This window comes from Podarcis pityusensis, assembly GCF_964106645.2.
Source record: "Podarcis pityusensis genome assembly, chromosome: 1".
Taxonomy (NCBI): domain Eukaryota; kingdom Metazoa; phylum Chordata; class Lepidosauria; order Squamata; family Lacertidae; genus Podarcis; species Podarcis pityusensis.
Genome location: NC_138028.1, coordinates 46,941,820 through 46,969,636, shown reverse-complemented (window position 1 = coordinate 46,969,636; position 27,817 = coordinate 46,941,820). Strand labels below are relative to the sequence as shown.

General features: G+C 40.8%; 2 protein-coding genes and 1 long non-coding RNA gene across 8 annotated transcripts in view; 1 reads left to right on the top strand and 2 right to left on the bottom strand.

Annotated features, from left to right (window-relative positions):
- LOC308463436 (uncharacterized protein) overlaps positions 1–27,817 on the bottom strand; it is a gene marked incomplete at its 5' end in the record, with an annotated part of 341,915 nt that overhangs the window by 117,146 nt on the left and 196,952 nt on the right. The window lies entirely within an intron of this gene.
- MAP3K9 (mitogen-activated protein kinase kinase kinase 9) overlaps positions 1–27,817 on the bottom strand; it is a 91,564-nt gene that overhangs the window by 39,672 nt on the left and 24,075 nt on the right. For 2 of the 6 annotated variants that reach the window (XM_081016664.1, XM_081016666.1), the window contains exons 7-11: positions 26,815–26,937; positions 26,190–26,346; positions 21,164–21,273; positions 19,342–20,145; positions 15,837–16,047 (exon numbers count right to left, since the gene is read on the bottom strand). In XM_081016664.1, the coding sequence (XP_080872790.1) occupies positions 15,837–16,047; positions 19,342–20,145; positions 21,164–21,273; positions 26,190–26,346; positions 26,815–26,937 (1,405 nt within the window). Of the gene's footprint in view, positions 1–14,136; positions 16,331–19,341; positions 20,146–21,163; positions 21,274–26,189; positions 26,347–26,814; positions 26,938–27,817 lie in introns of those variants that run through there. The other 4 variants (XM_081016663.1, XM_081016665.1, XM_081016667.1 and 1 more) reach the window with 4 other exon arrangements.
- LOC308473852 lies at positions 1,908–27,370 on the top strand. Its single transcript, XR_013984353.1, has 5 exons — positions 1,908–2,675; positions 4,591–4,822; positions 22,921–23,005; positions 25,000–25,110; positions 27,178–27,370. It is a non-coding gene; the product is annotated as an uncharacterized lncRNA (long non-coding RNA).

Sequence of the window (27,817 nt, the reverse complement as noted above, 5' to 3'; positions counted from 1 at the left end):
AGTATAATTCCTCCTTTCCTTCTAGCAGACAACTGACAATCTCACTAAGTGGGGAAAGAACAAGTGGGCTTTTAACAGCAGATAGTATTTCTGTGCTAACATCAGCAGATATGATTTAGCTCTCAGAACAGGGAGATATTGCTATTTCTCAGGAGCCCCTGTCCCGGGAATATAATTAGAAGACTTTCTTAATTGGACTGTGAAGATGAGTTCTGTATTTCTTTTTGCTTGTTCAGCTTATTGTATGGTCGAACAAGACATTAACTTTAAGAAGGGATTGCAGACTTTAAAGAGGCAAAAGCAACTGTCAGCTCAATGTGCCTTGTCGGAATCTGAACAGCTATGATTTCACAAGGCTGAGGAATCCCTCTGTCCTCTATTTAGAAACATATCATGGGAAATATTCAAAAGAAGAAAGATGATTAATCTCCAGGGGTGGCTGTGCAGTGGATGAATATTAACATCATAAACTCTGCCTGGACTGCTTGACTACTCTGTATTCACAAAGGCTTTTGTTTCTGCAGTTTCCAAAATGAAGACAACACATTAACTAGAGTTAAGATGAAACACTCAAGTGACATAGAAGCCACACCTGCAGGAACAAGAAATATAAATGGGTAAGGGCATCTGAGCCAATCCCTACAGTTGGAGTGGCTTTAGATCAGATGTGGTTCATGTGTTGTCCCCCAGATGTTGGTGGGACTCCAGCTCTCATCAGCCCCAGGCATTATTGCAAATTTGTATTATGATGTTTTGAATGTTTGTTGTAAGCCACTTTGGGCACAGCTGATGGTGGAAAAGTGGCATATAAGTAATCTTAATCAATCAATCAATCAATCAAATCATCAGGAGTGATGATGAGAGAGGTAGCCCACAGAAAACTTTTGGACCCTTAACTGAAGCTGTCATATCACTGTCCTGTCAACACAGGTGGCAAGATTGACACGCTGTGCACATTTTTTATATGTTCACACAACACAGACTAAATCAGAATGCCTCAGTTATCAGATATCTGGGAATCTTTTATCTCCATTCCAATTGAATTGCTGAGAAAACTGCAATGATTTCCACAAAATCCTTTGAGCATGCTGGTAGCCACCTATTCCATGGCATTTGCTTTATTTTGTATACTTAGTCAGGGTAGTTAAGAGAAATGAAAGGGGGAAAGATCAGTCCAAATGTTCCACTGCATTCTTACAGAGAGAATGGAATCCTAATCTTCATTAGATGTGGTAAATACAAAACAAAACCTAGGGAGTTTGGTGCAAAATGATATGAGCTTGTGCATATAGCACAATTGAATTGTCCCTGCTATTCTACCAGAGCTTTTCCCAAAGATGCTGCATTTGTTTCAGCAGATGTGTGAAATCCCAAAACGTATTACACAAACAGTCCAGAAAAACTAAAAACTAAAAACATAATGGTCTTTGTTGCCACTTTGCAAACAGTACAAGACTCTGAAAATAGGCTCTTGGATCATTGCATATACAGACTTTTTCAATATGGCATCACCTACAAGGTCCATTGGGAATGGTGGCCCATGAGAGCTCCTGATCAGAATTCCCTTGGACAGGTGATCTCTGCCTCCAGCTGGGCTTGCTTTTGGCACTGCATTTAGCATCAAATGCAAGACCTGCCCCAGATTCTTATTTTTACAGTTAGGGCTGGAATGGGAGACTTGGGAGTGCATGCTCAGTGTGCTCCCAATTCTTCCTTTGAAGCATAATCACCTGATGACAAATGACATCAGGTGATTGGCAGGTGGGTGCCTCTGCTCTTATGTCAAAACTGGCCAACAGAAGTTTGGATGTAGTCTGACTGCAACTTCCACTTCATCCCTCCTGCTCTACATAGATGGTTGTTTGAGGAACTGAGCATGCAAATCCTTGAGCAGTCCCCCTAATAGGATGGGACAGATATACCATTGCTGGGGTTTTTTGCCACTGCAGGCAGCTTTTTAATTGGAAGAGAATATACACATTTATACCAGTCATTAAAAGGCACCTGTAGCAAGGGAAGCAAAAGCAGAGATAGATGGTGGTGTGCTAGAGTGTCTTAATAAACATGTGTGCTCCTGTTTCTTCAATAGGAACATGCAGAGCTTCTGTAGTCAGAAACACCTCTTGCCAAAAAGATAAAATGTCAAAGTGTTTCATCGTGTAGCAACGGTGAGTAAAGACCCTGTGAATTGCTTTCCGTCACATTTAAAACTAGCTGGAAGGAGCCGCAGAAACTCAAGCTACGATTGTTGCTGAATACAAGAACAGCTTCCGATGCTGAATAATTCATCTGAAGCCAGGAACAGCCAATGAGTCAACGAACAAAAGCAGTGTACAATGCAACATAATTATGAAGTGGCGGCAGCAAGTGGAACACACAGATGGAGCTTTCAGATCCACTGATTATGACATCAGACACCAGGCAATAATGCCAGATGAGCACCCAAGTCTGTTTTCATTTTTAATAATGGTGCTTTGTTCTTGTAAGATGAGCCTCTTAAAACTGCTTTTAATCCTTGATTACACTTCACAGGAGTGAGACACCCAAGCAGCAACTTTTGTAATCACAGGGAGAGAACTTATTTTTAAATGCTTTCCCCACCTTTAAAGGTCTCTGCTGGGTACTGATGCTTTGCTGTTGACTGAAGAGTGAATACAGCTGCACAGGAAACACTGGTGCGTGATGCCAAACAATTTACACCTCGGTGATAAAGTGCAAGCTATAAACCCTGGGTACCTGAATTGCTAAAGTAGTTCTATACTAGGGGTTGCCATACATCTGGAATTTCCTGTCTGGATTTTCACTTTTTGAAATATGGCAACTCTACCCTATCCATAGCTGTCAACTTTTCCCTTTTCTTGCAAGGAATCCTATTTGGAGTAAGGGAATTTCCCTTTAAAAAAAGGGGAAAGTTGACAGCTATGACCCTATACCATAATGGCATATAGATAAACGGATTTTTATTGTGTTTGGTTTAGCAGTTTACATTGAAACCAGAGTAAGGAAAACACCAGCTACTGGGAAGCTATGCGGGTAGTTTGATGTTGTGCTGTCCAGAATGTACAGGGATTCTAGGAAGAAGCAATAGACATGTTAGGGTCAAAAACCACCTGTCTGCGAAAAATGCAGCTCTTCCCTTTATAACCTCCTGCCAGAAGGATTTCAATGATGAGCATAATGGTGCCAAAAGACCCACTCTCATTATTATTTCTTCGGCACAAGACACTACAAGAGCATTGGATATGAGCCATAAACTATTGTGTAAAACCAATGGTGAATTAAGAGAGTTTTCCTGAATATAAGCTGGCACAAAGGTAAATGGTTTTGTGGACCATTATCCATCTGGCCAATTGAGCTATAGCCAGGTCAGCTCCCACATCTCTCTCCCAGACTGCCTTCAAACCCATAAAATGAGAGAACGAGGCTTCCAAAATGATAGAATAAATCAAAGAGACCACGTCCTTCTGGTGACCTCACCGCCAAGCTTTCAAAAGCTATCAGGGACCTCTTTGCTTGACCTTTAATGGTGACATCTGATAGAAAATAGCTGGACTAATGAAGTTTTAACCCATTTTAACTTGAACCCCTAAATCTCCTTGAGTGCTGTAGTTTAGTCACTGGGGAATTGCTCAGAAAATTTTAAGGCATGCACTTAAAACTGTAACAATGAAAGAGACATCAGTGATGCTTCAAATCAGACATTTGTCCTACATGAGATCCTGTACACATGTACAGTTGTATGTCTACTTTGTCCAGTCAGATTATATGGAAGCAGCTGCTTGTTGTTGTTTTTTTTTAAAATGAAAATCCATATCAGATTTTTTAACTTTGAACCATTCAATCTTTTTTCATGAACAAGGAAGAGAAAGGAAACCCGCGATGCAGAGCATAGGGCACACAACTTGCAGCACTTATTGGCAAGATGTGCTGCAATTTAACTAACTTGGCGTACTGGCGGTAGCCAGCGCAAGGGTTCATGCTAGCACAATGGGGCTTCCTTGCACTTCTCCCACAATGCCTCCCCCAAATCTACTCTGGAGGGTCAGGAATATCGCCCAGAACAGGGCACAGAGGGAACTTGTGCAGATGGAACGATCAGAAGACTGTTACATTGAATTCCCCTCCTAATTTCCCAGTATGTCCTTTAGGGTGGTCTTCAACCATGTTTTACTCCAAGTACACCCATTAAAATTCATGAACATGACCAAGTTAGGTCCATTAATTTCAAGGGTACAATTTAGCTGAATACCAATCCTGATGTTTTAATCTAGTTATCAGAGCATTTAGTTTATTGTGCTAAGGTTATGGTTATGGGGGAGGGATGGTTTTTACTTGACGTAACAGAGCTTCATGTGAGATAAACAGGAGTTACTTACCAGGGACTAAGGAAGGTGGTGGCTGAGTGGGGGGTTAAGAACAAAACGCCTATCTGTAATGTTGTCAGTTGATGCCCAAGTATACCACAGAGTATAATCTCTTGTGCTTCTAAATCTCAGAGGATTTAGGTATATTTCTGATATAACTTAGTCCTTCCATATATTTTTCCTTGAGCAAATTTGTACTTTAGATATTCTGTCGTTGATCCTAAAGGCAAGTGATGGTCTGCTGCACTCAGTCGCTCTGAATAAATTTCCTGGCTACAAAAGGCCTTCAAGATGAGATTGATCTAAAAATGTGGGATTTTCTTCTGATGCTCACTCATCTATTGCACACAATAATAGGATGCCTGCTGAAAAACTGTCTTGACATTAGAAGTAATGAACAGGATATTTTTGTGTGTTCATAACTTACCAGAATGCTGTAACCCATGGCCTCAAAAGCAGTGAGTAGAAAATGGATCATATCTCAAGAGACTGGTCATTCACAAACAAATGTTTAAGATATTCTCAAATCTTTTCCTACATTGTCATAAAACCCCTATGAGACAAAACCCTGTGGGCGTTTTATCTTCCATTTCCTTACACACAGTCACTACGTCCCTCAGGAAATTAAAGGCATTTCTCAACCGGATGCCACCAACAGATTAATTAAGATAGTTTCTGAAGTCTAATTTAATTATCTAAATTGATGACAAATTTGGCAATTAAGGAATTTATCTAGGTTTCACTTTGTTGAGCAGGGAGGGAGAGAAGGGATAGGGGGGCATGTCTAGCAACTGCTTCTACTACATAATACAGCTTTAAAATTGTGTGGTTTAGTAGTAGTAGTAGTAGTAGTAGTAGAAGTAGTAGTAGTAGTAATTTATTATTTCTACCCTGCCCATCTGGCTTGGTTTCCCCAGCCACTCTGGGCAGCTTCCAACAAAAGATTAAAAATACATAGAACTAGGGAGGGCTGGGATCCAATCCTTGTTCTGCTAGGTGGTCTCAGAACACTATTTCTCAGTCTAACATTCCTAACTTAACTCACAGGGATGTTCTTTGAGGATAAAATCCCAGCAAGGCTGTCACGAACTTCTTGGGGAAAACAGAAGGATTCAAATAATACTGTTATGAGTTTGTGGGTGCCAGGCCCCTTTCCCCTGAATACAGCAAGCGTTAAAATCTAATGAAGCCTTCTGATCCCTACATCCATCAAGTGTTAAAATATAAGCCAGGCTAGTTTCCTGTTGTGCCATTAATTACAAATGAAAGGGGGCTCTGTGCCAGATGGCAACTAGGTGGGGTCCCTCTTTCAACTCTGAGACAGGCAAAAGCCTGAGTTTAGGGTTGAAAGGGGCTGTGATGTGAACTAGAAGCAAAGCAGCAAGCTGCAAAGCGTGGTCAAACAGCAATGTTTGATTTCTATTTGAATCCAAAGCTGTGGCTATGGAAGAAGCAAGACTCTTCTGGGTTGCTGATGCTGTGAACCCCTCCATCGTAGGTTCACGTTCTATATATGTGTATGTGCAAACAATATATCATAAAGACACCACAGATTCCACTGTGCCTCATTCCAAAAAGAAACATGAACTCTGGCTAAGTGCTCAGAACCCTTGAAATCTCACACCTCTTAGAGATAGGAGTGGCATACAACAATACAGTGGTACCTCGGGTTAAGTACTTAATTTGTTCCAGAGGTCCGTTCTTAACCTGAAACTGTTCTTAACCTGAAGCACCACTTTACCTAATGGGGCCTCCTGCTGCTGCCGCGCCGCAGGAGAACGATTTCTGTTCTCATCCTGAAGCAAAGTTCTTAACCTGAAGCGCTATTTCTGGGTTAGCGGAGTCTGTAACCTGAAGCGTATGTAACCATACATATGTATGTACTGGAACACAAAGCCCTGGTTCCAAGGGACAAAGCCAGAATACCTCAACTCTATTCCTCAAATTTCTTTTGGAACTTACCCAAACAACTGGTACACCCGTGCCCCAGCAACACGTCACCTTCCAAATTGGGGTGGGGAAGGCAGAAGCTGCAGAGCTATTGCATGAAGATAGTATCAAACACACATGTAATGGACTGTGTATGTGGCATGTGGAAGCAGGTTAGCTTTGCTACAAAACTATGGCTCATTCGTGGGTGTATTTTTTTTAAAAAAAGTATCAAGGGAGATAAACAACATGAGCAATGGAGCATCTAGTCTTCAAAGCTCTAAAATAAAAAAAATTAAAGCTCACAAAATGTCAAGCCATTGCTTGCTTTTTAAAGGTACCAATTAAAAACAGCAAACAAATTCAAGTCTTCCTACTTTTCACCACCCCTTCTTCCTAGAACTTCTGGTGCTTGCTCACTTCCCTAATATACTAAAGGCAAAGTATCCATTATCTTCTGCAAAGCAAAGCACCAGTTTTACCAGGGCCATATTCAAGGATGCTGTTGTTCTCCAGAGATGCTCAGTTTGCAACATCAGTCTAGCAGTCGGATCTCAACCTAAAGCAATCGCTTTACATAAATAATAAGTGTGTATTAGTTGAAATATGCCTGTATTCTGATTCATGAAACTGATTTATTCCCAAGGAGTAGTTGTGGAAAAATAGTTTAGGTTCAAAAGTAAGGAAGTTCCATACGCCCACCAAATTCACATTGTTTGCAAACCTAATTGAGGAGGATTGTAACCACTGGGTATTAAAAGACTAGCTCCTCAGAGAAATTAGATTTCCACATGACTTGTTCAAGCTAAGGCAGCAACAGTTCACAGAGTCCCTGGAAAAGCTTATAGATATTCCCTACACACCTGATATCTTCAATTTCTTTTACATCTCAGTCGAATAATCCTAGTTGCTAGGTATAATCCAGTGAAAAGTCTAATGGAGCTGCATAATCAATGGACACAATCTCTTCAAAATGTATTACTGCAGAATCTAAATCCTTGCAGATTCATCAGCTATAGCTGGAGATCCTGAATACTCTCCGTGATCCCTTCAATCTAAAACACATTTTTGCCACCTTTGGGCTGCCTGAACATACTGTAGATAAACGTTCCTTTATCAGCAGTCACTGTGAAACAGCAAACAGCAGCAGAGCTTCATTTTTTGCTTATCAGACTATACAGAACTGCAGAAACACTGAACAGCTGACTACAGAGGCTACCTAAGTCCAAGTGATGCAGAGTTCAGTGTATTTCAAACTTTGTTATCAACAGATCAAAGTAAACCTCTCCAGCTATAGCATTTGGTCTCAGATTTAAGTATGGGGGACCACCAAGGAGGAGGGTCAACCCTGAAAAATGACCACTCTAGTAAAAAAAGAAGAGGGAAAAGTTGGCCTGTGTGTTTGCTGGGGCTTGACTGGCACTGCTCTAGTGCAGGGTGGTTCAACATGCAGCCCGGTTGCATGTGGTCTTTGAGGCTGTTTTTGGCAGCCCTCAGCAACATTTGATGCCCTTCTTCATAGTCCTCAAGCTGCCTTCCCAAAGCCAAGTACAGTGGTACCTCGGGTTAAGTACTTAATTCGTTCTGGAGGTCTATTCTTAACCTGAAACTGTTCTTAACCTGAGGTACCACTTTAGCTAATGGGGCCTCCCGCTGCCACTGCGCCACCGGAGCACAATTTCTGTTCTCATCCTGAAGCAAAGTTCTTAACCCGAGGTACTATTTCTGGGTTAGCGGAGTCTGTAACCTGAAGCATCTGTAACCTGAAGTGTCTGTAACCTGAAGCGTATGTAACCCGAGGTACCACTGAGGTCAAAATTTGGGTCAAATGACTTACATCCCATCCTTCAGGTGAACTTAGATCCTTCAGACTTTGTGGTGGAATGCGTCTTCAGTTTAAGGGGTGGGGGGAGAAGTCTGCTTCTATGGCTATGCATCAGTTGAGGATAATTGTATACCAACAGCCCCAAGGCATTTTCATTCCCATGTGTAAGTTTTTACCATATATTATGTCACAGAGTTAGAACAGATTAATTCCAGGATACATGCATGCTGGATACATGCATCACGCTTAATCCATTCTTCCTGATCTCCAAAACTAATTTCATCATCATATTGAGTTCATCCATTCTCTTTCCCCTTCAGTGCTTTTAAAATCAGTTTATAGGACTGCTTTATTTCCTCTCTCCCGAGAATATGTGGATTTTTATCAAGTTATCAGAGTCCACTCATCCATGCTTCTCTCTTCTGCCTCCTACATCAACATATTTTTAAAAATAGTCTTAAAATGAGAAAGACCTCCACAATCCCAGCTCACACAGTTTAAAATGGCATCAGCTCCCCTACAGTTGCTTCCAATTAGTCCAACCCTCAGCACTTAGGGTTCTCGAAAGGAGAAACTCATTGGCAAATGACTGCTGTTCTAAGCTGCTCCTGACCCACAAATGTAGTGGACAGAACTAGTCTGCATTTTATAGAATGAATACGTTATCTCATAGTTAAATGCAATGCACCATTTGCAAAGACAGAGGGAAGGGAAGCATTTCCAGAAGAGCAGCTGTGTTGATCTGTCACAGAAAAAAAGCAACACAAAGTATTGTGGAACCTTACAGATTAAAAAACAACAACCCTCAAGCTTTTGTGGGTGCTGCAGTTCAATTCCTGCCCAACATCATTTCATTATTTTCAGTTCACCAAATGCACAGCTTATTAGAGTTGCTATTTTGAGTAAACTAAAAGCTATTCATCAGACTAAAAAAATAAATGCCTATGAATCAATTAATTTTATCAGAAATTGAAATAATTCATTTTTTACAAAGTTATTTAAAACCTGCAGGTGGTGGGTGCCCATTTGAAAGTGACACCCCCTCACTCTCACCCACAGAGAGGGGCTCTTAAGGCACTGCCTGCTGTTACACATGTGTGTTCACATTTCGAACCCTACTTTTGTGCAGTGGAGCTTTACTGGTTGTGTAAATTTACACAGAGATAATAGACAGAACTGCAAGTCCTCCCAAATCTGCAATTGTACACCTCCTCAGCAGGCTTTACTGCACAGAAAGTAGAACCCCGCCCCAACTAATTCGGCTTTTCTTCAAGACAGTGAGTGTCATTCTCCCATCTCTAAAGAGGCTTATATCTGTCGGATTTTCATTAGAAATGAAGGGGAATCACTGCTCATTAGTATTAGCTGTGTCAGATGGAGAAGTGTGAATTTTCCTTCCTTAATCAGATTATATTAGGGGAGCTACTAGGAGATTCTGAAAAGAATGAGTTAGTGCTCAGACCACCTTGGTTCACAGGAGAATAAAATGGTTTCTACAGTGCAGTGAGCGCCATCTTCTGGCTACTGTGAACTTTTTAAATTTAAGAGATGGCAAGAAATATTAACATTTAGGCTGCTGTCCTAACCATGTCTATTTAGGATTAAATCTTAATCAATTCAGTAGGGATTATTCATAGGTAATAAAAAAATTCCTTCCTGTAGCACCTTAAAGACCAACTAAGTTAGTTCTTGGTATAAGCTTTCGTGTGCATGCACACTTCTTCAGATACACTGAAACAGAAGTTACCAGATCCTTCTATTCATAGGTAGGTAGGGTTAGGATTACAGCCTTTCTCTTCTAAATTAATCCAAGAGATGACAGGTTAAATTAGCAAATGCTGGTGAGATTATGCAGCCTGGGTCTCATGGAATTAATAAAAGAAAACTATTTGTTCTGGATTCAATTTGAGGTGAGTGGGGGAGAATATTAAGCCGCATGGAGTTTTCTGAGAGGGGAAGCAGTGGAAGGAGAAGAAAAGTATAGAATAAAAATGAATCACATCAAAGAGTATGGAAAGAAAGAAAAAAGGAAAGAAACAAACTTCTAACCAAGTCTGGAAAAGCATGTTGTATGGTGGGGAGAAGAAATGGCTAGCAGGTGGAATGCAGACAATATTTCATGTCTATGCCACTTGAAGTGCAGTGTGGGCCATATTTATCCATTGCCTCTACTTAAAATGCTAAAAGCTGCTTACTAAACACACATAATAATAAAATCACTAGGGCAACAGAAAATATACAGCCTACCTCACCAGGAAACTTTAAAAGATGGAAAGAAAAATGATTCTCCTTACTATATTTGTTGTTCTGTCTGCAGTTTGTTTCTGTTGCTATTGATGCTGTCTGCCCTTTGACCTTAGGGGGAGGGTTGATACAAATCCCATAAATAAATAAATAAATCCTGTGACTATTTACCTGGAAACGAGCCCCACTTGGTTCGATGGGACTTCCATAGGCATAGATCTGCAACCTTTCCCTTCAAGTAATCAATTTTGCTTAGTACCCTTGCATGTGTATGGAGAGCTAAACAGTCAAACAGAAATATAGTATCTTGTCTATAAATGGACAATCTACTGTGTATGAGGCACATCAGCTGCACAGTAAAAAGTTTTTGATTATGCTTCTAGCTGTATAAAGCCTCTGTTTAGCAGTAAAGTAGTATGTTTTAATTGATAAAGCAGTGCTTGTTCAAGAAATATATGCTTTTCAAAACGAGAAAACTTATTTCAAAATCTATGATTGAAATACTCTTGACTGAAATCAATCCACGGCACTCAGGTTCAAGACTGAAGAGAACACACAAAGGGTGCTCTTCATCAGAAATTACCTGTATTGACAAAGCAGGTTAGGATATGATAGAAAGCGAGCACAAGGATATAACATACACAGAACATCATTAAAGCCCAACATTTCTAGGTAACATTTGCAAAAAAGAGAAAATGAAGCTCTCACTACACAATTGGTGTTTATAACGGTTTTATTCAAGTTTGTGTGCTCTAATCTTGAGACAAGGCCTAGAATAGCATTACACTGTAATACAATAATAATTGTAGCCATTGAACCAAGCCTGCTTGGCATCCTTGTTTTACTTTCCCATCCCCCACCATACATCCAGGGAGGGGAAGCAAAGAGAAAAGCAAACATATATTATCAACTTCAATTATCTCCATTTTAATTTAGTTATTATTCTCTAGCATAAATTAAAAATGTATCAAAGGTATACACATAACACATTGACAAAGAACAGAGATACAGTAGATTATGCAAAAGTGTAACCTGTAGATGGGTTAGCTACAGTGAAACAAACCAGTCACTGATGCCATTTAATTACCATTTTAAAGCCCCAAAGGGTAGGAGGCAACAGGTTGTGTCACAAAGCTTGGTTTTTTTTTGGGGGGGGGGTGTCAGTCATTCCCACTGCCAGCTTACAGCTGAGCCGAAGTTAAAAGGCAGGCTCCAACATCACTTAACCACCATCACAAAACAAAGCACACAGTAGCATTTATGTAGTAAACAGACTGTAATATTAATTTGGGGAGTGGGCTGGGGGAGTGCTTTCTAATGCTACTGCGTTAGAGATACTTTTGTGAACCTGGCAATTGGGACAAAAGCCCTGAGGGGGGTTCAGCAAAGTAGACTGAATCAGCAGATATCAAGAACTAAACTCTCTCTACAAGGTGCCTTACAAAACATTTGTCACATTGCACCTACACAAACATCAGACGTGAGAGTATGCTACACCTGGGCATGCAAGATCACAGGGACTAGCCTATGAGAAACATCCTACATGCGGAATTACTCCACATGAACACAGCCTTTCAACAAAACATAAACCAGACCCATAAAGGAGACCCAAGCAAATCACCTTAAGTAGTTAAGTGCTGGCAAACATGAGCTCTTCAAGAAAGCTGATTTCGCAAGCCAAAAAAATAAAAAAGTTGTTTTGGATTTGGCATCCTGATCAAAAATAGAAACACAGATATTAAGTTGTTATTAATGTTAAAGTAGTCATCTGCAGAGTTATACAAATGGGATCTCCAGGTATGCACAGCAACCTCCAGAACCACAAGAATTTGGGCTGACAACCTAGGATGCCTGCCTTCTCCTCTCAGGAAGAGCTTGGGAGAAGAGGAGCAAACACCTTTCACTCAGCTGTTGTGGAAGTAGTGAAGAAACTGCAAGAAACTCTTGCAGCAGAAAATGAAGAGGGGTGTTGTATGATTGCACAGAGGACCATGCAAAGGACAGTTACAAGTAGGAAACTTGCATACTGTGGGCTTATAGAGATTACATACTAGGAAACTGATGTTCCTGAAGGACAATTTGGTGTCCTAAAAGGCAACAGCTTTAAAGAAATGGTGTACTGAAAGCTGCATTTGATGCAGAATGTACATCAGCTGCAGAGCTGGGATAGCTCAGCTGGTAGAGCATGAGATTCTTAACCCCAGGGTCATGGGTTCACGCCCCACATTGGGCAAAAGATTCCTGCACTGCAGGTTGTTGGACTATGATTATTTAAATCATAATGGTAATCACACAGTTTTAGTAATGGGCCTGAATTCTTTAAAAAGGTATAGTGCCTAAACATCACCATGAAGTGGGAACAGGGAACCTGTGGCCTTTCAGATGTTCTTGGGCTCCAACTCCCATCAGCCCCAGTCCACATGGCCAATGGTCAGGAGTGATGGAAACTGTAGCCCAACAGTATTTTGGGGGCCCACGGGCTCCCCCACCCCTTTCCTAAAGTTCAGAGTTCAAGGGCAAGGGCAAGACCCTGCCAGGGCTCGTCTATTTTTTTTTTAATGGATGCAATCTAGAATAAGGAAAGTTGCTGACTTCAAATTACCAGTACCAGAGTTAGGAATGAACCACCCTTGACTTGCAGGTGCTTATAACTGCAGTAAGTTAAATGCTAAGCAGGGCTTGACTCTCATGGAGTGAGCCATTTAGACAGTCTACATGTCTTCAAGAAAATATAGTTTATATTGGCTCATCTGGACTGGCATAGAGCACAAACTCACCTTGAACTAGCAGATCACTTACATAGCACTAAAACTGCCAGAGGGGGAACTGCTTCCTCAGCATATAGAACTCAATAAAGTTACAAAGTTGTATAGCCCCACTTCTATTTAAGGTGCACTGATATTTAAGGTGCACTGATATGGTGACACCTGGCTTGAGAGCAGTACCTGTGAAAAGGATCTAGGAGTCTTGGTTGACCACAAACTTCACATAAGCCAACAGTGTGACGCGGCAGCTAAAAAAGCCAATGCAATTCTGGGCTGCATCAATAGGAGTATAGCATCTAGATCAAGGGAAGTAATAGTGCCACTGTATTCTGCTCTGGTCAGACCTCACCTGGAGTACTGTGTCCAGTTCTGGGCACCACAGTTCAAGAAGGACACTGACAAACTGGAACGTGTCCAGAGGAGGGCAACCAAAATGGTCAAAGGCCTGGAAACGATGCCTTATGAGGAACAGCTAAGGGAGCTGGGCATGTTTAGCCTGGAGAAGAGGAGGTTAAGGGGTGATATGATAGCCATGTTCAAATATATAAAAGGATGTCACATAGAGGAGGGAGAAAGGTTGTTTTCTGCTGCTCCAGAGAAGCGGACACGGAGCAATGGATCCAAACTACAAGAAAGAAGATTCCACTTAAACATTAGGAAGAACTTCCTGACAGTAAGAGCTGTTCGACAGTGGAATTTGCTGCCAAGGAGTGTGGTGGAGTCTCCTTCTTTGGAGGTCTTTAAGCAGAGCCTTGACAACCATATGTCAGGAGTGCTCTGATGGTGTTTCCTGCTTGGCAGGGGGTTGGACTCGATGGCCCTTGTGGTCTCTTCCAACTCTATGATTCTATGATTCTATGGTTCAACTTGCACAATAAGACTACACTTCTGCTGCATGAGGTAGCTCTTGGTACAGATGGAGAAACTGAGGCACGTATGGCAAAAGTGATTTGCCCAATGTCATACAGCAAGCTGGTGGCAGAACCAAAATTAAACCTGAACTAGCACAGATTTTCAGATTTTTATTATTTAGATGCTAGACAACAATATTTCTACAAGTTTACACAAAACCCCTTAAGAGTGACCACTTTTGATTCCTAGTAATGATCTATACCCACTTTTTCAGCAGAGATAAGTAGTAAACTGCTATAGATACAATTCATGACATGTCAGGAACATAGGCAAAAGGGATTACAGCCTAGGAATAAAAAAGGAAACTTACATGAGAGAGGTTTTAAACACCTTTTTCAAAACTTCAGATAGGTCTTTATTTTAATATGGCAACAATAATTTAAAACCAGATGGGAGAAATAGATCTAGTCATAAAAGAGTGTGATAGCAGCAGGGCTCCAGGGATTTTGGCTAGCCTCAGTAGCTTGCCAAAATTCATGCACACCAAAGGTCCTGGAAGGGGCCTTACATGACAAAATGCTGAACTTTGGAGGCATAATGTAGTCCTCCTGAAATCTGAGATGGTGGGGGAGGAGATTGCAGAGGGTGGGGTAATAAGCTCTGTTATGCTCTGAGCACTATTCGATACTAGACCAGTGGGATTGCATGTGCTCTTCAGTTCCTGCTGAGACCTGGAGACTTCTATTTGCTTTCCAAGTATCCCCAAGTCTTGTCATTAAGGTCAAGTGTGCAAGCTGTTCCTCTCCACCAGAATCTCTATAATGCTCACTGTGATTTTTCTTTTTGGAATAGCCATGTACATGGTATTGGGGGTGGGCTATTTGTCAGCTCAATAATGGGGAGACAAATTGATTATTAAATCTGGAAATTACTTACCTAAATGAAGTAAGATTGAGGGGGGAAAGGGCATAAGCTGACTGGCAGTTTTTCATGCAATGTACTACCAAAATTTGTGAAAGAATGCAATGTTTCATATCAAATTACAAGATTAATCATTGTGTTTCACCACTTCCTGGTTGTGTCTCATTAAACTTCATGCTCATGTATGATGGGTCTGAGCCAAAATCTCAGAGTCCCACCTCTATTTCTCCACTATCAGAGCTACACCCCGTTGCCCCAATCCTTTTGCACCACTGCAACCTGAGACATCCCTTTTTTATTTAACATTTACTTTCAGAAACTAAGAAACAGGTGGCTCCGCCTTTTTTCAGCATGATGCATAAAAAGTATAGAGGTGGGTGCTATGGATCATTGGCAAGATCCTGAACGCCCCCCCCCCCCCCCAGCAGCCAGTTCTAGGAGGAGGAACTGTATGCATACCAAAAATGAGTGAACATTTGTTCTGGGACATCAAGGGAGAAAAGCTCAATCAAATGCAACAAGAATGCTGGTTCAGACACACTTAAACCTTTATATATATTCCTGCATTGTAACAGTGTAGACAAACACTGCTTATCATTGCATTTAAAAGGTAGGAGTTGAGGTTATTACAAAACCCATACCAACAGCGGGTATCTGAGTTCTTGACGGTCAAGAATGGAGGCTTACTTGCCCACATTACTTGTTGCAGTTTAACACTGTAATGAAAATACAAGGAAGACCACAGGAAACCCCACAAGAAGAGTCAGCAGCTCTGTGTAGCTTAGTACATGTACTTACAAAAGGCCAGGTACCCCAATACCATATCGGTTAGTGGAAACAGCACCGTAATATGACCTCAGCAGCATCTCTCTACTTCACCTGTCTTCAAAGTGCATTCTTAGTGCAAGAAGTAGAACTGAATCTAAAGGAGCTTACCAATCCCTTGTGGATTTCATGCTAGGACCAGAACTCTTGCTTGAGTTCATATGCTGCAGGTTTGCGTGTTCTGAGTTCAGTTCTGCATAGCGGCACGGTGCTGTCCTGGCTCTGCCCTTCAACATCCATGTCCAACAGTGTCCGCTCCTCTTCAGGCAATCTGACACGGAAAGAAAGCAGTGCAGGCCTCTCTTCAACAGTGCTGCTACTGCTGGCAAAGCAGGAGTCCAGGTTACTGGGAGTTTCAGTACTGGAGCTATTAGCAGAGGACTCGCCCCTAGCATTACTGGGGGATGCAAACCACCAGGGGTCAACCCGCTGCCTGTTAGCTGAAGGGCGTGGCCTAGGTAGGAATTCCAAGGTCTTGGGTCTCTCCAGCATGGAGTCTTGCTGAGCATTATGGCGCCTGGGGGTTGGAGGAAAGATGAGGTTGGGGTCTGGCAGTCGAGGGACTTCATTTGGACCCTGACTTGGACTGGGAGTTTTTAATACACCTATTCCCCCACCAGAAGGAGGAAAAGAGGGGAAAACACAATGAACACAAGAAAGGAAGGGGGAGGAAGGGAGAGAAGAAAGAGAAACCAACTGGTTAGACAACACTGATGAAGAGAGACACCGGGCTCATTAAGTAAACAAAGGGTGATGTCAGACAAAGGATTGATTCAGTTCACCTGATGCATGCAAACCACATGGGAGCTGCAATGATCTTCATGCTGATCCCTGCAAGCTAAAATGGTAGATGTAGCAAGGCAGCAAGGCTGACAGAGTCCAGTTATGTAAATGTCTAAGGATTGTTGTGTGAACGCACAATATGCATCTCTGTACCTCCTTTTTCCTTGATTTTTCTTCCCACACCAGCAGCTTAGTGCCAAAGTGCAACCAGCAGTATGGATGCAGCCATAGACAGGGAAGAGGACAGCATACTTAACATTGAAAATGTTGGATGCTCATAGTGAAACATGAATCTTATGAAGCTAATTTACTTCTTTACTACAGAAATGTTACAGTTACATTTTATTTACCAGCTGTTCACAGCTCTTAGGTAGCTGTGTCTACCACTGGCAAACATATCCCAGGGCCAGAGAAAATCAATGAAGGTTCTAAAGTTTCTCCCCATAACCATTGCTGTCTCTAGGTAATACATACATATTTTCAGGGGAGAGTATAGGTTTTATAATTAGGAAGTGTTAACTTGTGCCCAGAAGCTCCCATTTTAGAACCAATTTTGCAATTCAAAAAAGGCAAATGGAGAAGGAAAAGACTCAGCTTGGAATAGATCCCATTTTTAAAGGATGGTATTGGGGAGCTGCCGTTTCTACTTGCTGAGGAAATTTCACAATTCTTCCCAGAGGGGGTTGTGCAAGTGGCTGGGTCAGTGTACCCAAAACAGTCACACTCTACCAGATATCTTGAACCCACTTCAGTTTGCTTATTATAGTTGGAACTGTACAGCACTGAAACAGAATGTTAAGGCAGAATGGTAGGAATGGTTAATCCCAAGAGATGACAAGTTAATGTTAACTGATTAAAGATTTATTTCCTTGACTGTCTGGATTTCAATCAAATTTATCAGTTAATTTATAGAATTCAAATGAATCTTTGTATTGCAAAGCCTAAAAGGTGGAAGAAAAGGCGAGTTTCCCTTAAACTGTAACTGTAGTTACACCTTTAATCAACACTACCATTCACTGTTTGAAGTAAAAGGAACGTTCAATTTCCCCCCATTAAAATAGGGAACAAAGCACTCCTATTACAGTTAACACATCTAGACCAAACTAACTTCAAACTAGAGTCACATTCAAGTTATTCTTAGGAGTGTTACTGAAGTTTCATGCTTAAGCTGCTAGTTATGAATGGCAACTGGAATCAAAAAGTAATCTTATGAGACAAGAAATGTAATTTTATTTTGCCATTCTTACTGTGATTTATTGTATTAATTTTATACTGTAAGCTGCCAAATCCAAACCAGATCAGTATATGAATGCTAAATAAAGAAATCAGGCACAGAGAAGGGAAAGAACTGATGCAATATAATTTATATGGCTACAGGCTTTCTCAACAATGTAAGAGTACTTTGCTTTAGAAATTATATTTTATAATCTACCAGACCCTGTGTCTAAAAGGTTTCTTATGACAATAGCTAATATTCAGTTTAGGAAATAAATGCCTATATTGGATTCTTTTGCTTTCATAGTCCAAGCCTGTGTTGAAAATAAATCCCTCATTGAATGTCGATTACACTGTTAGTAAAGGATTAGGATTTTATGTTGCAGCAGTGCTGTTCTACCCAAAGTAGTATTTCTTTTGAAATACGGCAGAGGGGATGTTCAGTGACTTGTCATTTACCAATAAGACAATAAATCAAGAAGCAGAAATTCCTACTGGCATGAAATTTAAGCACATTCAAACAATTATGGTGAGAGACTCTGAATCACTTCCAATGCCAAATCTGATGTTATTACATGCACCAGATAGGGTTAATTAAAGACATTTTTTAAATGGGAGAGGAACTGGGTTTGAGGAAGAGAAGGAAGCAATCATTAGGGTGGCAAGAATTCTTGAGAGGAAGAAAACACTCGAGGAGAACCTGGATACGTGCAATTTGTGTGGCATGGGAAAAATGTGTTTAAGGAGGGAAACCATATTAAGGGAAATAGAGGAGGAGGGGAAGCTGGAACTAGCAGCCACACAGAAGGCTGCAAAGTATGAGGAAAGATGACTGAAGACCACACAAAAGCAGCCTTCATTACTCCAGTGTTTGGGGGATTCTTCTCTACTGTCCACCCTACCCATACATGGAGGACACCTCCATCCTCTGTTGTTGTAAGCATCTGTCTGTCTTGAAAGACAATCGACTGCACCTCTGGGGGTGAAGTCAAACCACTGTGTTAGCAGCACCAAAGTGACCTCCCCAGAGTGCAAGCCTGGGCAGTGTGTTTGGAGGTCCTGGGCTGCCCAGATGACAAGACCCCACTCCCTGCCTCCCTGAGGTGGTCCAAAGGAAAGCAGAACAATACATTTGGCACCAGCTTGGCTGCAGGAGTTGCCAGAAGTAGGCATACAAGGCACTTTCCAACCATCTTAGGGACTCCACTACAGATTTGTGTAGGGTTTACGCATTAGTCTTGTGGCTAAGGAACAAGGCTGCAGAGATTCAGGATCAGAGTTTTCCTTCTCCTAGATTGGCTACTTACCCAGGTTGATGAGCCCCACCTACCCCCCACTTCCCTCTACATCATGTGCAGAAACCGCCCTCTTGACTGCCAAATCCACTACTGGTCTCATCCGCTCATTCCACAGAGCCTGTATTCGCATGCAGGGGAATTCCCTAACTCACTGAGGGTTTGAGATCCTCAAAGTGCAGAAGTAAAAATTATATATAGTGCCTCTCATTTCCTTCAGCTATTGCCTTCCTTCAATCTTACCTCAGAGGCAACATCTGCAGGAAGTGCAATGGCAAGAGCATTCACTTTCTGGAGTACAAGGATGGAAAAGAATAACGTACCTGATCCTAATGCTGCTGCAGAAGAATTCCTGGAAGGGGATCCATTGGCAAGCGGACCAGTCACATTTATGGCACCATCAGAGGGAGTCCGTCTGTGCCCCCTTTGCCGGGCTTCAGAAGAGAGAGTCATATGTGTGGGAGTCAAGGACTGGTTGGGATCTCGCTTGAACCTTTCAACACAGATATTAACTAGTGGGTTACTAACTACTGGCAAGGGAGCCTTCACTGTCACAGGGCTGACTGGCATCTCATAGACCACAATCTCATCGCTGTCTGAGCGTAACAGGGAACGGGTTGAGTTACATTCAGAAATGGAAGACAAAGAGAGAAGGGTCAGGGAGTTGGATGGCTCGCCCAGCAACAATGTGGGCTCCTCTTTTTTGAAGAGCTTCCTTGAAGGTGGGCTGGTGCTCCGACGGGAACGTCCAGCCCGCTGGAAAATACTATCACGTTTCTTCTTCTCTTCCTTGGGGGCATCCAGCTCATCCTGGCTTAGCAGCTGGCACTTGCCAGCCTCCAAAAGATCAAAGCCCAGGCCAGCAGCAGCTAAGACAGCCCCACAGCCCAGAAAGGCAAGCTCGCATCGTTTGTGCTGGGCACCTCCACGTTTCAGGCTGTTAGTGGGGGTGAGCTGAGGGGTGCTTGTGGTAGAGTTCATAGGAGTGGTTTCCTCATTGGCATCACTGGACTGGCCATCCCAGTCCTCACTTCTCTGAAATGGGATGCAGAGGTATGATTGGTTAGACCCAGGTGATTGCTGCATCTTGGTCTCTCCGTTTTTCAAAGAATCACTGTCTTCATTCTCTGCAAAAGAGTGGGGCCTTGACATTTTAACTATGAATAAAAATGGGTTATGCTTCATCTTGTGTGTAAAAATAGAAACACACTGCTACCATGGAAAAACATGTTTGCATTTTGAACAAAGAATATGGAAACTTCACCCCTTTCAAATGATGGCAGCTGTCAAATGTACATGCCACATACAGTTTATTGGATTCCAATTTCAATATAAAAGCAATATAAGTTCAGATGATCCTCACTAAAAGGAGTTGAGATTTGAAATAATGCACAGCTAAAACAGAAATGAGCCACTTGTTGCTCAAAGCAGCCACACATGTTTCTAAGGACAGCTCCCTTCAGCCTAGCCGCTGAAGCAACGCAAACAGAACAGAGGGAGGAAAAAGGAACCCTCCAATATAAAAATCATGCATGGTTTGTGTACACACACACACACACATAGCAACTTCTCTCAAAACAGTCCACCACTTCAATGGATCATATATATCAAGGAGAAAACACCTGAAGGTGAATGACAGCACACAAATCTACCCAGGGAACTGTCTGAGAAATCACATTTTATAACACTGGAATTTAAGTTTTTATTTTGCCATTTAATCACTATTTTAATAGTGTGTTGTGCTGACTATGTGGCTTACTGTATAGTTTCTTGTTTTAAATAACAATGTACTTAAAAGCCATAAATGGCTTTGGACTCAGGTAGCCTTTCCCCACATGTACTTGACTATGCATTAAGATAATTGTTGGACATCTTTATCTGAGTGTTCCCAGTTTCTGAAGTGACCTGATAAATCTGGGAGGGGAGAAGCGGAATTGCATTTGGTCCCAACCAGGCCAATGGTGTGAACAAAACTTTCATGATACTGTACATCTTTTTTTAAAAAATAGGTGCAAGTCTTGAAATTTAAGACTACAGAAGCAGATTCTGAGGTTTGCTTTTTTGTAAGAGGTAAGTGTTGGTGGACAGAAACAAACATGAGACTGAATACAGTGCATTTAAGAAATTCATTTAACAGGTACTTACCCATCTCTGTTAGGCTTGTAAATCCTGGGAAAATGACTGGTGTTCTCTGAACTTTTCCTAGATTTGGCGCACTAGATGACCACTGTTTGGATCCATCCAAACACTTTAGACTAAAGTAAAGAGAAGAGAAGACACATTTAAATGCAGATACTTTATTTCCTCTGTCTGTTTTTATGACCAATATTTATCTCCTCATTCTTAACTATTCTAATCTATCACAAATATTAGTTTATTTAGAAAAATAAGCTCCCATGGTGACATATAGTTTAAAAAACCAAATTCAGTGATATATAAAAATACAGAAAAACAGCAGCATCACATTCAATAACCCATATAAAACAAAGATAATTATTATGCATGCAAGAATATGTGGATGTTAAAAAAAAAATTTGCCTGACTCAAAAAGACACAGCATACATCACACTAGCTTTTCTAGCATCTTTCCAAAATGTAGCATTTTGTCACCACCCTCCTAACTGCAGATGGTAGTGGGACTCTTGAGGGGGACTTCCAAGAGCCAAGCCTCAAGTCATTTAGGGCTTTGCGTATAACCATCAGCACTTTGAAATGTGCCTGAGAACAGACCACCAATCAACTGTTTATACAGCATATCTTGCCAGCTCTTCTAGCAGATCCTAGTTAGAAACTTAACAATCATATTCTATACCAAGTGAAGTCAAGCCTATAAAAGCTTGTTTAAAATGTATGGAGGCAGTCCAGTCTTAAGGTTACCAGGGTAACCTTACCCCCCCCCCCGAGTATATGGTTACCCTTTGATGCATTTTCCATCACACCAGTAAGGCCTAGGGTCAGGTTAGAACATGCCTTTTAGCCCACAGCTTTCCAAACTGTGTGTTGCAACACATTAGTGTGTTGGCTGCAGTGTGTAGGTGTGTGGTGCGAATGCTCCCCACGCTCCTCCCAGGGCTGGAAAGGGGTTAGTTTAACCTCTGGTTTGCTAGTAAAACTGAATTACTGTGTCACAAAAAGATGCATGTCTAAAAAGTGTGTCACCAACATGAAAAGTTCGGAAAGCTCTGCTTTAGCATATTGTACTCTCACAATGAGCCTGTGAGATAAGCCCAGAAAATTCCAGTGAATTTATGCCAGTTTTATTTATAACCATATACTCAAAATCTTATTTTCTTTGCAGACCAACCTATTACTGAAGGAATCAACCCAACAGAAGAAGTTCATGTATTGCATATTTGCAATAAAATTTATATTTTATGAATTTGCCTTTGCAAGTGCACTATTCTCTTCTATGTTTCATTCATCCTTAGAGATATAAAATTATAGGAAAAGGATACTTGCAATGTTATTTATCATCTCATTTATACTCTGCTTTTTCTCTGAACAGCTCAGAAAACCTTTGATATGATTCACAGCTGGTTTCTTATCTAGGCAGTTCATAGGGCTAAATCTGTGTATGTTTAGCATTTGAACTGCAACATAAGCCTTACATTCAGAGCATTATATAAGGAGGACCCCAATTTAAGTACCTAGATAAACATCACTAAGCAGGCGACACATACAAAAGTGAAGTTAGCATGCTCACTTCAAAAATAAGAAGAGCCAAGGTAAAGTATGTAATTTGGGAGAAGGTTGTATTCTTATCCTCCACTCAGTTAGAAGGTTTACGTTGCATTTCTTGGTTTTGCCTACTACAGGCAAAAACCCCTCTCATATATAGAGACAAAGTGTAGCCTTCATCTTGGTCTTGAGAGTTACACAATATTCTGGGTTGTCCTTTGTAGCATGGCAGAGCAAATATTGCTTCCTTCATAAATGAAAACAGAGGACGACAATTCTTTGGCAAGCCTTAGCTGAGGAACAAAACCTGTGAGTTAAAAAAAAATTTTTTTTTCTTATTCTGGAAAAAGTATTCTATTTTCCTGGGTTGTAAAAAAACCAAGGTGGTCACTAGAGGGTGCTAAAAACAATTCAGTCTCTTCCCTACATAGCACAGCAATTAATTTACAATAAAGTAGATTGTACATAGTGCCCTGGAATAGGACTTACTCTGAGACATACTGAAAATGAGGGCCTATTTGAGCAGTGGGGTCAAGTATCAATTCCAAAGTATATAAAAATAAATTTCTGCCCGATACACTGCCCACCTGGATTTCTGGCAAGCGAATATGTGGCAACAGTGCCCTTCCTGCCAATTCCATCATTGCTGCACTCTTTAAAGGAATCTCTCCCTGCCTGCTCATCACCTTCCCACATGGTCTTCCAGCACCATAGTGCTTCTTCCCCAGACAGAATAGCATGTTGTTGGTCTGCTCTATTTCTTTCAAAGAGATGCTCCTTTCAGACCATCGATAGCAGGACTTCTGAACTATCACAGCTCTCCCCAGGTTTAAAGAACCCATAAAATCCATTTTTTGTGCTGTGAGTGTTCATTATTTCTTATTTAGGGAGCATAGCCCAAAAATCTTTGAAGACTTTATTGTCTAAAGAGCCCTCCCTCTGTTTACATTAGGATTGACATACGTCTAGAATTTCCCAAACATAGCCAGGATTTGGCTGTCGGAAACAGTGTCTGGGCAGAAAATGCTGAAATGTCCGGAAAATCCAGACGTATGACAAGTCATTTCGGAAGTGTTGATTTTGGTGAATTTCCTTAAATAGCAGTAAAACTGTTTTTTTTTGGGGGGGGGGGGGGACTCAACAACTTTTGTGTCCGGATTTTCTCTTTTTAAAATATGTCAACCCTACATTACATGAAGAAGGAATACTGCACTATTGCACTGAAAAATCTGAACGTCTAAAATGTAATTATAGAACACTTGACATGGTTATGTGGAGAGACTTTGGTTTTGATGCCTGTCATAAGAAACCAAGTAATTCTTGGTTGGAAAGACCGACTAGCCTGAAACTTGAAAAATCCTGTTCTTAAGTAAAACTCAAAGAATAATCCACACTACTGCTAGTGACTGCTACTTAACCCCACAATCCAAAAGGAAAGCATGTGAGCCATCTCTCAAATTTGATGGGCGTTTTACTTGCAGAACCTGTTTCATCCACATCCCCCATTTTCTGACCACATATACCAGCTGTGTATCCAATTCAGCAATAAGCATCTTCTAGATTTCACTTACATATTTATGAAGGATGCGATCAGCTTTTGGGAGGATAGCCCAAAAGATATAGAGAACTGATTACATTAACAGCTGTCACTTTTTGCAGCGATACAGTGCTCCTGAGGGTCCTTGTAGTAATCACAATTTTGCCAACAGAAGGCTTAAAGATGAAGTTTGGCTGCTTTATTCTGAGCAAATGAGTCTGAATCATAAAATATTCCTCCGTCATCTTCCCTCCTCAAGGTAATCCTACAAACTGGTTGCAAACGTTACAGGCTGATAAACCACAAAACAGTAATTTGGGAGAATCCACTGCCCGAGGAGCCTCCACTAGATATAAGTCAATTGCACAGACTGAAGGAGTCCTTCTGTTTGTTGAACAGGGCTGAATCCACCCAATATGATTCTTCCATTATTCCTACCTACCACAACAGCCATTTGTATCAATAGATTTAGGATCTTGACTCATGTATACTTTATTACATAATGCAATCCGAAGTATGAGAAATGTAACACAAAACTCAATTGAAATGTGTGCCCCTTTGTCTCCTAAGAGAAATAGGTTTGTCCAAATCAAAAATGATACTACTGTATTAATAGGACAGATATTGCAAAGATGGCCAAAGTCCAAAGCACTCAAGAAGAGCTGGATGTTCTGCTTGGGTTTTTTGTTGTTTTTTTCAGGACAATTAGATGCCCAATTCTCTCCCAGCCAATTAACAGAAACGACTTCTGCCTTTCTCATTTCAGGAAAATGCCAGAAGTCTGTCTATTTTCTTCTGAAGGACAGCAGGAGGGTCATGGTGAAAATTTTGGCTAGTTACCAAAGCATGCCAAGATTCGTTGAACCTTGTTTTGAAAGTAAGCTGCCATGTACACACTGTTTTTGGCTTCATGGAATATTTGATTGCTGTCAAATAGACAACTGCCATTATTTGGCTGGTCAAATGACCAGATAGCCAACCCTATGACAATGAAAGAATAATTTATAGCTTGCGCCAGTGACTTTAGCCAAATTCTCTCTGTCTGCATTCACCTAAGTGCCAGACTACAGGACAGGAAAGAAAGGCATTTCTATACCTAGAAACTGAGTAATAAACATAATTCTGATTAAATGGGGTGGGCAAGGGAGCATGGAAATACTAAGATTATAGAACAATCTTTGAAGTAGCAGAGATGTTACTGGGAAATCAGACTGGCTAAGAGGAGATGGGATTTTGAACATGAATCTCTTGCAGATGAGATAGCTGATTTTGTATTTTTTATGTCTCTAATCTAAAAAAATAGGAGGCAATCCTCTCCCCGTGTGTTAATGATCTACTAAAGAAATGATGCTTCAAACACCATCAGATTACATTGTTAAAATTGAGAGCAAAGAATGCCAAGACCTTCTCTGAGATAGTTATACCTTTGTGGAATAACCTCCACACAGATCCCCATGAGACCATATTGTTGTAGTATTTAAGGGGACATTTTTTTGTTTCAGGTTTGAGTGGGGAAAGTTTCAAGTATTAACACTCAAGAATGTTCTGTTTTAATTTTAACAAGTAGGCAGTGATGTGAACCTTTTTTCTTTCTCTCTCTTTTTGCTACCTGCAGTGGAGTATAAATATTATTATTTATTAAATTTATATACCACCCTATACCTACAGGTCTCAGGACGATTCACAAGGTAAAATAACAATATAAAAACACAAAATACATAATCAAAATAAAAACAAAAACAATTCAATACCCCCCAACACATTTTAAAAGGGCATATTACTATTTATTGAATGTATAATTTATTATTGGAATAAATAACATGAATGTAAACTGCAATGAATGTAAACTGCTTTGGCAAACAATTATACCAGCTAACGTATGGCAGGTTTGTGGAGAAAAAAGGAAGCTGGACTGAGGCTTTATGGCACAGTGGCAGCTAAGATTACGCTTCTCACCCATCCTCGCCTGCTGTTAGCTCCTTATGACAAAGAGAACTTGGGCCCCACGTGCGACCTTTCTTCTTCTGGCCTCTTTTTTCTTCTTCTTCTCCTTCCTCTTCCTTCTGGCATACAGAGTTGCGCCCCCATGTTTTGCAGCTTTCACTGGGAGTTACTGGGAGGGGGACAATAGGACAGAAAAACATGAGCATGCATTTATGCCATTATTTTGTATTACTGCAAGCAAATAATCAGATGCCATAGATTTTATTCTTCACCCTATGTTCTTACCCAGCACTGATCAGTACCATACTGACTGCCCATATAATGAAAATAGACCACAGGGGAGGGGAGCAGGTATCCTTACTGTGGAAAAGATGGCCATTTGCCACTTTTGATCTTGATTTTTTAAAAGGTATTAATCTAATGGGTTTTTATTTTATTTTAATGTTCTTATGTGGGTTTTTGTTAATTTGTTGTTGTTTTTTAGCTGTAAGTCATTTTGAGTTGAGACCAATAAAGTATTATTATTATTATTATTATTATTAGCCACCCCGCTATACAGGAAGCATTGTGGAATCCTGTCCTAAACAGAAACCATAATCTATTGGCACTTGGCCAAATTTTATAGCAAACTACTTACACTGGATGGCCCTGAGCCTAGGAATGATGGTAGGGCTGGCAGGAGGGCTGGAGCAGCTACTGATCAAACTTTTCCTTTTATCCATCGTTGGAGAAGCCTGTACAGTGAACTTGTGCTGGAAATCTGTTAATAAAACAAGACCTGATATACTCATTCGTCACTTCACTATGACATCACCTAAGGAAATGAATTCCTTCTTTCTGCTATAGCATTTTAGCAGCATTGTAATATGAATTTAAATTTAAATCCCCAGTGAGATGTACATTTTTCACTAAATGATCCAGTATGTATTTTTAGTGAATGCACTTTTTTCACACAAGCCCAAGAGGTGGTAATAATCAATATGTCTTTCTTTGTCAACAGTTGCAAAGAGTGTTTTGGCAGGTATGGCTGTTTTCTACTCAGTTATAATAGGCACAGGAACCAGTGCCCAGTACCCTGCCTGCTCCCAAACAAGAAGGTGACAATTAAACAAGCAATTAAACTGCAGCCTGTAGAAAAATCACAATGCATTTTCAGGTAATCTGCAAGACTATAATAAAGTAAGATGAAAATGTTAGCGGTCTCTTGCAGAGTACACAGTGAAGAATGAAGAATTTTTAAAAATGCATTATAGTTACAACGAAAAGCATGGAGAAGAGGCGGCTTAGTGGAAAAATGTTTGTTAACTTTGCACATACCCCATGTGATGAGACCTTTGCCAGTCAGATACTTATACTAAAAATGTATTCGTAGTAGTCCTTTTTAGATATTTCAACCACTGTCACCAAGGTCACACAGAGCATATTCTATATACATGTCTAGAAGGAAGCCACAGCAAACGATTACCGTACTTTTCCATGTATAAGACTATGCTTTTTTACTCTAAAATAATGTTCAAAATCTGGGCTCATCTTATACATGGATAATATCTCCTCCCTATTTCCCAAAAATAGGGGGTGTTTTACATGTAGGTGTCTTATAGACGGAAAAATACGGTATATGAGTGCAAGACAGAACTTTG